The 10,958-nt window shown below is 47.9% G+C and overlaps 1 protein-coding gene across 1 annotated transcript; it reads left to right on the top strand.

The window, feature by feature from the left end:
- Positions 1–7,770: 7,770 nt before the first annotated feature.
- Positions 7,771–9,626, top strand: LOC116374215 (uncharacterized). Its single transcript, XM_031825235.1, has 3 exons — positions 7,771–8,105; positions 8,197–8,407; positions 8,505–9,626. Exons 2-3 carry the CDS (start codon positions 8,242–8,244, stop codon positions 8,945–8,947), a joined length of 609 nt encoding a protein of 202 aa, XP_031681095.1. The 5' UTR covers positions 7,771–8,105; positions 8,197–8,241; the 3' UTR covers positions 8,948–9,626.
- Positions 9,627–10,958: the final 1,332 nt, after the last annotated feature.

The raw sequence follows: 10,958 nt of genomic DNA, 5'->3' as shown, positions 1-10,958 counted from the left end.
TCCCGTGTGTCCTGAGCTGCCGGAGCCTCCCGTGTGTCCTGAGCTGCCGGAGCCTCCCGTGTGTCCTGAGCTGCCGGAGCCTCCCGTGTGTCCTGAGCTGCCGGAGCCTCCCGTGTGTCCTGAGCTGCCGGAGCCTCCCGTCTGTCCTGAGCTGCCGGAGCCTCCCGTGTGTCCTGAGCTGCCGGAGCCTCCCGTGTGTCCTGAGCTGCCGGAGCCTCCCGTCTGTCCTGAGCTGCCGGAGCCTCCCGTGTGTCCTGAGCTGCCGGAGCCTCCCGTGTGTCCTGAGCTGCCGGAGCCTCCCGTGTTTCCTGAGCTGCCGGAGCCTCCCGTCTGTCCTGAGCTGCCGGAGCCTCCCGTGTGTCCTGAGCTGCCGGAGCCTCCCGTCTGTCCTGAGCTGCCGGAGCCTCCCGTCTGTCCTGAGCTGCCGGAGCCGCCCGTCTGTCCTGAGCTGCCGGAGCCGCCCGTCTGTGCATGAAAACGAGTCGTCTCTCCTTGAATGACAACAATAACTTTATTGAAGAACCCTACTGTTGACCAATCACTGATGAAGGGGCGTAGAATGCGGCTTGGAACTTCAACTTGCCTCTAGAAAAAATGTTGTGTGCCCGAACAGCCGAAAAATTCCTAGCCGAAGTCCAAAAACGTCACAAAATGTCATCAGAATATATTTACAAACTCTTCTGAGCTGTTCGTCTGGGAAGCATGCGGACGCCTTTAGATGACAATGAAGCGTTTTAGGATGCAAACAAATATATTTGCAGTTTGGATTAGGAGTGTTTTTAGCTCCTTGGAGGCCATCTTGTTGTGAGATTTCTTGTCACTGTGTCTCTAGCCCTATTGGAAAGCCCGGCCCTCGATTCTCCAGTGGCTTGTGTACTGTAGCATGGTTCTCACTTAGTAGTAAAATGTTTGTGTGTGTATTGCAGAGTAGCCTGGTGGAACTTTACAGTGGGGACAGTGACCCAGAGGAGGCAGCAGACCCAGATCAGGGAGTTGGAGGTGATGAGCGGTCAGACAGGCTGACAGACTGGAGGAAGTTGGCCTATCTGCTCTGTCTCAGGCAGTTCCCTAGCGAAGACGCCCTGCTGCGGCACCAACAGCTTCAGACCTGCAGGATGGCAAGCAGCAGGATGACACTTTAATCTCTATGAGTCTGGGTGGAAATATTTTGGGTTATTTTTAGCCCTGCCATCTGCTCAGAGTGTGCAATTGTCCTTTAGCATAAACAAGGTGAGAACATACATTCTGTTGCACTTTCATGCCAAGACTAGTCGTGCCTTTTAAATGTGTGAATTGCATAGTCCCGGAGGGGAATTAACCTTTTTATTCTGTTAATCGTTTTAGAAAAACTTGGAAATTCACAGACAATCCAAACTATTGGAAGCCGAGCTGGAGGAGTTGGAGAGAAAATATATAGAGGTAGGCTCTACTCTTTGAAGAGTTCTACCATTCACAGGGTGACTTTTAGAAAGTTGAGATATTCAAAGACACCTCAGAGTTGTATCATGTTGATATTATTCTGTGATTCTCTGTGTTGCTGAAATACAGAGACAGAGCAGTTGAAAGAAGGGATACGAATCGTGTTCCTGAACCCAAGAATAAGAAATTCTATCAGCCTCCTGTTCCCCCCTATCTCAAAAGCAGGGGGTCTCATATTCCCCTAGCATATGTTATTGTCCAACTATAGCCTTGATCAATTCAAGTTAACAGAACTTACAAATTAATTACATTTGATTAACATAATTTGATTAATTCCCATCTCTTCTCAACCACCTGACACACAGGAACTATGAGCAGCCCACCAAAGACGGTCTGACTAATGACAACATTGGGAACAAGATGCTGCAGGCAATGAGCTGGCAAGAAGGTAAGGGCCAGGGCCGCAACCAGCCGTGCATCACTGTCAGACAAAACTAGAAACTATAGAGGCCTTTTCACCTGCAAAGATGGCTTGAAGTTTCATGTCTCTGGGCTGTTTCCTGGCAGATGGGGTTGGTGTGTGAAGGTGTGTTGAGTTTGTATATGTGTGGCCAATTAGCAGGTGTACCTGAGGGGTGCCTGATCCCAATCTGTCTATTTTAATAGGCATCTTCTTGCCCTCTCCCCACAGGCATCATTACGGACCAAGGGCACACGCCTGGGCATCAAGGGAAGCAACTACGAACTCTACGTATCGGACACCTACAAGGACACCGTGCTCAAGGCCATCTTTGCATGCTTCATAGAGCTTGCATGAACAGGGACTACAGCCGCCCCTTCCTTCCTCACCCCTACACCCTTGTTACCCCATTATCCCCACCACTGTGAAAATTAGAAGAACAAGAGGAGCATGTACATTTGTTATTTAAGTCTTTTGTTTGGTTTACTTTATTTGTTCTTCTTTTCTGTGGCCATGTACAACAGCTACAAATAATTAAGATATCAGGCATTCTATTAACCACAGGCCAAGCTAGTTCTTGTCCATTTCGTGTATTTTTTTCCCATTCCATATATACTGAACAAAAATATAAATGCAAGCAACACGTATTGTTGGTCCCATATTTCATGAGCTGAAATAAATGATCCCAGAAATGTTCACATGCATTTCTCTAAAATGTGATGCACAAATTTCTTTACATCCCTGTTAGTGAGCATTTCTCCTTTGCCAAGATAACCCATCCACCTGTCAAGTGTGGCATATCAGGAAGCTGATTAAACAGCATGATCATTACACAGGTGCACCATTGTGAGGCCCATTTTTTAAAGGTCTCTGTAACCAACAGATGCATATCTGTATTTCCAGTCATGTGAAATCCATAGATTAGGGATATGAACTGTAACTCAGTAAAATCTTTGGAATTGTTGCATGCTGTGCTTATATTTTTGTTCAGTATAAAATGCTGTCATTAGCATTCTGTACAGTTTGTATAGTTAATCCATTTGTACAGAATCCAGATGTGGCTGTTCTGAGCTTCTCTCTAGTTGTTTATCTGAAACAGATCAGAATTAAACCTGACGTGTACTCGCGTGCTTCCATCTAGAACTGCACTTTTTGTTTTCTGGTCTTTAAATGTTAGAGCACGTTTTTCATTACAAGGATAGGGATCAATCCTATGCCTTTCACAGAATCAAATCAGATGCATGAAGAGATGCTGCAAGTTACAGTATGCCGATGAGCACTATAGTCAATCCTTTGCATTATGTCCCGAGAGCTTTAAATTGTTCCTTCAGTGTAGCGACTAAATAGGCACTATGATTTAATAAATCACTTTGAGTTCTTAGGAGGAGTACTGTGATGTGAGCTGCCCCTCCACAGAGCCTGTCTGACTCACTGGATATTACTGAGCTCTTCCTCCTGGGACAGTGTGCTGGATACCTGACCACAACGTTACTCCTCACTACTGCTGACCTCTCACCTCACCTGGCTTTTGAGTGTACCCACCAGAACAGATGTGATTCCTCCATTGGGGTTTGACAAATTGTGCTTAATGGAAATGTTTTGACTAATTGAAAACTCTTGTTCTCTATTAGTGGTTGATATTACTGTAACCTGTTGTTTGTGGCGTTGGACTACTAGACATAGAGGTTCCCTTGAATGTATACAGGTGTGGAATGCACATGAACAGCAACATTGCTGCTTAAGCATACAATCAAACCCTATTTCCAGCAGGCTCCTGATGCCGGAGACAATGATGTTTTATACATATATGTGATATCACCTGGCTTCCTCTTGATAGACTATGAGTATTATATCCAAAATCAATTCATCAAAGTCAAAAGCATGTGTGTGTCTGTGTTTTCCACCAGGTTAATATTGGATTTAACAGTCACAGTGTAACACAGATCAGTGTAATAACGCATTAGATGATGCAGGAATAGCCAAGGTGGCAGGAATGTCTCAACTTGGGCCAAGTCATGAGCACTGAGTAGTGACAGCTAACATAGTTAAGACTAGACCTGGTGTGTGATTGGCGCCAGAGAAGAAGGCAGACGTTTTACGTGTCCCCAACCGATTGTGTTTTTTTGTTTGTTTATTTGCATCGTTTGTAACTTATTTTGTTACTTATTTTGTACATAATATTGCCGCTACCGTCTCTTTTGACTGAAAAAAACTTCTGGACATCAGGATTGGGATTGCGATTTTTTTCCTTTCACAACTCTGACGAGCCGACGCGAACGATATACTGCGTTCTCTGGAACAGGCCCAGATCGCCATGATTTGCATGACAGGGAGATGGAGAAAAAGGGGACAGAGGGCGGGCTGCCTTCTGAGAATTCGTAGGCGATCGAATAAACTTCCAATTCCTTCCATTCTGCTAGCAAACGTGCAATCTTTGGAGAATAAAATTTATGACCTATGCGGAAGATTAAACTACCAATAATGGGACATTCAAAACTGTAATATTTTATGCTTCACAGAGTCATGGCTGAACGATGACACTATCAACACACAGCTGGCTGGTTATACGCTGTACCATAGAATAGCAGCGTTTGGTAAGACAAGGGGCAGCGGGCTATGTATTTTTTACATGTTTTAATTTGATTTGTTTTGAATTTTACCCCTTTTTCTCCCCAATTTCGTGGTATCCAATTGTTGTAGTAGCTACTATCTTGTCTCATCGCTACAACTCCCGTACGGGCTCGGGAGAGACGAAGGTTGAAAGTCATGCATCCTCCGATACACAACCCAACCCAGAAGCAGCTCACACACTGCTTCTTAACACAGCGTGCATCCAACCCGGAAGCCTGCCGCACCAATGCGCCGGAGGAAACACCGTGCACCTGGCCACCTTGGTTAGCGCACACTGCGCCCAGCCCGCCACAGGAGTCGCTGGTGCGCGATGAGACACCCCTACCGACCAAGCCCTGTGCGTCGCCCCACGGACCTCCCGGTCGCGGCCGGTTACGACAGAGCCTGGGCGCGAACCCAGGGACTCTGATGGCACAGCTGGCGCTGCAGTACCGCGCCCTTAACCACTGCGCCACCCGGGAGGCCCTGGGGCTATGTATTTTTGTAAATAACAGCTCAATCTATTACTCGCCTGAGGTAGAGTATCTCATGATAAGCTGTAGACCACACTATCTACCTAGAGAGTTTTCATCTGTATTCTTTGTAGGTGTTTACATACCACCACAGTCAGAGGTTGGCACTATGATAGCATTGAATGAGATATATTCCGCCATAAGAAAACAAGAAAACACTCACCCAGAGGCGGCGCTCCTAGTAGCCGGGGACTTTAAGAAAAACTTAAATCCATTTGAACAAATTTCTATCAGCATGCTAAATGTGCAACCAGAGACCACCTTCACTCCACACACAGAGATGCACACAAAGATATCCCTCGCCCTGCATTTGGCAAATCTGACCATAATTCCATCCTCCTGATTCCTGCTTACAAGCAAAAATTAAAGCAGGAAGCACCAGTGACTAGATCAATAAAAAAGTGGTCAGATGAAGCAGATGCTAAGCTACAGGACTGTTTTGCTAGCATAGACTGGAATATGTTCCGGGACTCCTCTGATCGCATTGAGGAGTACACTACATCAGTCATTGGCTTCATCAATAAGTGCATCGATGATGTCGTCCCCACAGTGACCGTACGTACATACCCCAACCAGAAGCCATGGATTAAAGGCAACATCCGCACTGAGCTAAAAGCTAGAGCTTCCGCTTTCAAGGAGCGGAAACAGGCAAAGCATCAATACAGGACTAAGATCGAATCATACTACACTGGCTCTGATGCTCTTTGGATGTGGCAGGGCTTGCAAATCATTACAGACTACAAAAGGAAGCATAGCCGAGAGCTGCCCGAGAGCTGCCCATGCATGAGAGCACCAGCTGTTCTGGAAGACTGTGTGATCATGCTCTCCACAGCCGATGTGAGTAAGACCCTTAAACAGGTCAACATTCACAAGGCCGCAGGGCCAGACAGATTACCAGGACGTGTACTGTGAGCATGCGCTGACGAACTGGCAAGTGTATTCACTAACATTTTCAACCTCTCCCTGCCTGAGTCTGTAATACTAACATGTTTCAAGCAGACCACCATAGTGCCTGTGCCCAAAGAAGCAAAGGTAACCTGCCTAAATGACTACCGATCCGTAGCACTCACGTCTGTAGCATTGAAGTGCTTTGAAAGGCTGGTCATGGCTCACATCAACAACATTATCCCAGAAACCCTAGACCCACTCCAATTTGCATACCACCCCAACAGATTCACAGATGATGCAATCTCTATTGCACTCCACACTGCCCTTTCCCACCTGGACAAAAGGAACACCTATGTGAGAATGCTATTCATTGAGTACAGCTCAGCGTTCAACACCATAATGCCCTCAAAGCTCATCAATAAGCTAAGGACCCTTGGACTAAACACCTCCCTCTGCAGCTGGATCCTGGACTTTCTGACGGGCCGCCCCCAGATGGTAAGGGTAGGTAACAACACATCCGCCACGCTGATCCTCAACACGGGGGCCCCTCAGGGGTGCGTGCTCAGTCCCCTCTTGTACTCCCTGTTCGGTCATGACTGCACGGCAGAGTGTGGCCGTGTGGTGCCAGGACAACAACCTCTCCCTCAACGTGATCAAGACAACAGAGATAATTGTGGACTGCAGGATAAAGAGTACCGAGCACGCCCCCATTCTCATCAATGGAGCTGCAGTGGAGCAGATCACTAACAAACTAACATGGTCCAAGTACACCAAGACAGTCATGAAGAGGGCACGACAAAACATATTCCTCCTCAGGAGACTGAAAAGATTTGGCATGGGTCCTCAGATCGTCAAAAGGTTCTAGAGCTGCACCAGAGCATCCTGACTGGTTGCATCACTGCCTGGTATGGTAACTGCTCGGCCTCCAACCGCAAGGCACTACAGAGGGTAATGCGAACGGCCCAGTACATCACTGGGGTCAAGCTTCCTGCCATCCAGAACCTCTATACCTGGCGGTGTCAGAGAAGGCCCTAAAAATTGTCAAAGAGTCCAGCCACCCTAGTCATAGACTGTTCCCTCTGCTACCGCACGGCAAGTCGTACCGGAGCGCCAAGTCTAGGTCCAAGAGGCTTCTAAACAGCTTCTACCCCCAAGCCGTAAGACTCCTGAACACCTGATCAAATGGCTACCCAAACTCTTTGCATTGCCCCCCCCCCCTTTACACCGCTGCTACCCTCTGTTGTTATCATCTACGCATAGTCATTTTAATAACTCTACCTACATGTACATATTACTTCAACTGGCCGGTGCCCCCGCACATTGACTCTGTACCGGTACCCCCCTGTATATAGTCTCACTATTGTTATTTTACTGCTGCTTTTTAATTTCTTGTTACTTTATTATTCTTATCCGTACTTTTTTAAACTGCATTGTTGGTTAGGGGCTAGTAAGTAAACATTTCACTGTACTGTCTATACCTGTTGTATTCAGCGCATGTGACTAATAAAATTAGATTTGATTTGATTCGTATCTGTTTTGCATCAAACCACTCCTTGGCTTGTTTGAGTTAATAATTTAAGGGACCTTTGATTCTCTTTCTGCATAGGTAGTCCTGTTATGACTTTGATCCATATGGTTTTGAGCTGGACACGATGCTGGAAGGAGGAGATCAAGGAGGAGCTTCCCTGACCATACTCTGCCTTTCGCTCTCTAGACCTGATGTCACGCCCTGACCTTAGAGAGATGTTTTATTTCTCTATTTGGTTAGGTCAGGGTGTGATTTGGGTGGGCATTCTATGTTTGCTATATCTTTGTTTTTGGCCGAGTGTGGTTCCCAATCAGAGGCAGCTGTCTATCGTTGTCTCTGATTGGGAACCATACTTAGGCAGCCTTTTTCCCACCTATGCTGTGGGTAATTATTTATTTTCTTTGTGTGTTTTTGTGCGCCACGGTTGCGTCACGTTCGGTTTCTGTTTACCTGTTTTTTTTGGTGAAAGTTTCACTTTATTAAAAGATGTGGAATTACATGCACGCTGCGCCTTGGCTCATCTATGACAGGGAGTTTGAAGACAGTGAACGTAACACCTGAGTTCCTGCTGCAGCCACAGGTTTCTATGGACAGACAGACAGATGTCAGTCATACTGATCTACTCAGTCTAATTTTCACTGACAGCACCACCACATAATGCTCCTCTGTGAGTAGGCTTAGGGTCTTCGAGCTTGTCCAAGGGCAACAGGTGTAGTCTTTGTGTTTCAGATTAGACTACTTACACTCTACCCCCTTAGGTCTGGCTCCTGTATAGGGTGTTGCTTTACACCCTGATTTGGTGTATGTACTCTGGCCTGCCGTTTTCCAATCCCAAGTGGCTCATCTTCTTCAGCCACCTAACCTACTGCCTGATGGTGGTCTACCACCTGGTGGTTTCCTGTAACCTGTCCTGTGCCACGCTCTTGGTCAGGTGCCACTTCAGGTACCATAGAAAGACTTGTCCTGGAGGTAAATACCTTTCCTGGAGGTAATATGGCTGCCAACGCTGCATTTGAATTTACTGGTCGAAACAATGAACTGACTGATGTTTGCTCTTCATTCTTAGGGGACCAAACTAGAGAATGTGGAAATGGAGCAGAGCCCTTGGGTCCTTTCCCCCTCCCCGTTCTCCTCTCCATCTCCCTGAGACTGCAGTGGTTCTTCCACAGCCTGATGTGTGCCTTCTGCCTCACTGTGTCCTTCCTCTACTGGAGTCTCGACTCCCCCATGGAGCACCACCCTCTGTCCCCCTTCAACCTCAACATGCACATCGGCAACTCTGCCCAGGCCCTTCTGGACCTCCTCTTATCAGCTGCGCCCGTCCACTTGGCCCGCTATCTCAACCAGCTCTTCATTAGCTGCCTCTACATCCTGTTTGCTGTGGCCTGCTGGCTGACTTACATCTATCTGCAAGGTTCTGGACTTTTCAGGGTATCCCATAGTGGCCTCTCTGTGTGTGCTGGGCTTTGCACTGGTTTGCCTGCCCCTCTGTCACTTCCTAGTATGTAATGTGCAGCTGGCAGGCAGGGTGAGGGGAGGTAGGCTGGGTCTGTGCAGGGAGGCCTGGTGATGGAGGGTGGGGGAGGGTGTGGGCAGGTGGCGGTCTCCCTCATGGACCCATCCTCCTCAGTGTTCAGTCCCAGGAGGAGGGGAGAGGTCCTGGGCGATGAGGCCACTCAGTACCTTGCTCTCATCCACCACCAGTACTCATAGTCTGAACTTACATAGAGCTTGATGCCATGTTTTACATGTTCTGCATAATGTCATCCATATGTGTCGTCCGGTCCCTGTCAGACCAAATAATACAATGCTTAATTGATATTATCTTCACTTTGTAGTGTGTGGTGTTATAATTGCCTGATCCAAGAGGTAACAAACATCACACTTGCCAAATGTTCATCTTCGTATCAGCAGGGGGCAGTAACAGTATTAGTTGCTTTCATCACTGTGTTCAGCCTTAGTCAGTGGTCAGTATGGTCATTTCACATAGTAGGATCAATTCATTAGCCAGCTTACATGATTAACATTGAGATTTTAGGGTACGCTAAAGTTAGGCATGGCAGTAATAACATGGCTGTTTTGGGGTTGTTTTTCTGAATATTGTTCAAGTTTGTTCAATTGTATATTTTATTCAAGTTTAAAACTATGGATGGACCCTATTTGCAGAATAAATACACAGACCACTGTTGTCCTAGACATCCTTACACAATGCAAATAACACATCCGCATATTATGAGGTCTAAAATACTGATGAGGCTGATGTGAGCAGACTGGTGCTCCAATGACAGCAATGATGAAATGACAAGCAACCTCCTCCCTCCATTCCTTCTCCCTTTGTCACACAAAGTGCTGACACATTACATTATAGCCAAACTGTACCATTCTCATATTAGTCTACTGTCAGTTGGAGGAAAGAGCACTACATCCTCTGTCCCCAGCACCTACTCACTGGGGACCTGGTTGTAGCCCAGTCTCCCTCTGTCCCCTAACACCAACTCACTGGTGACCTGGTTGTAGCCCAGTCTCCCTCTGTCCCCCAACACCAACTCACTGGTGACCTGGTTGTAGCCCAGTCTCCCTCTGTCCCCCAACACCTACTCACCTGTGACCTGGTTGTAGCCCAGTCAGTCTCCCTCTGTCCCCTAACACTAACTCACTGGTGACCTGGTTGTAGCCCAGTCAGTCTCCCTCTGTCCCCCAACACCTACTCACTGGTGACCTGGTTGTAGCCCAGTCTCCCTCTGTCCCCCAACACCTACTCACTGGTGACCTGGTTGTAGCCCAGTCTCCCTCTGTCCCCCAACACCTACTCACCTGTGACCTGGTTGTAGCCCAGTCAGTCTCCCTCTGTCCCCTAACACCAACTCACCTGTGACCTGGTTGTAGCCCAGTCTCCCTTTGTCCCCCAACACCTACTCACGTGTGACCTGGTTTTAGACCAGTCTCCCACTGTCCCCCAACACCTACTCACCTGTGACCTGGTTGTAGCCCAGTCTACCTCTGTCCCCCAACACCAACTCACTTATGACCTGGTTGTAGCCCAGTCAGTCTCCCTCTGTCCCCTAACACCAACTCACCTGTGACCTGGTTGTAGCCCAGTCAGTCTCCCTCTGTCCCCCAACACCAACTCACTGGTGACCTGATTGTAGCCCAGTCTCCCTCTGTCCCCCAACACCTACTCACCTGTGACCTGGTTGTAGCCCAGTCTCCCTCTGTCCTCCAACACCAACTCACAGGTGACCTGGTTGTAGCCCAGTCTCCCTCTGTCCCCCAACACCTACTCACCTGTGACCTGGTTGTAGCTCAGTCAGTCTCCCTATGTCCCCCAACACCTACTCACCTGTGACCTGGTTGTAGCCCAGTCAGTCTCCCTCTGTCCACCAACACCAACTCACTGGTGACCTGGTTGTAGCCCAGTCTCCCTCTGTCCCCAACACCTACTCACCTGTGACCTGGTTGTAGCCCAGTCTCCCTCTGTCCCCCAACACCTACTCACCTGTGACCTGGTTGTAGCCCAGTC

This window comes from Oncorhynchus kisutch, linkage group LG5 (genome assembly GCF_002021735.2).
Source record: "Oncorhynchus kisutch isolate 150728-3 linkage group LG5, Okis_V2, whole genome shotgun sequence".
NCBI classification, from domain to species: Eukaryota; Metazoa; Chordata; class Actinopteri; order Salmoniformes; family Salmonidae; genus Oncorhynchus; species Oncorhynchus kisutch.
Note: the sequence above shows the minus strand (reverse complement) of the source record. Positions and strands in the feature narration are given on the sequence as shown.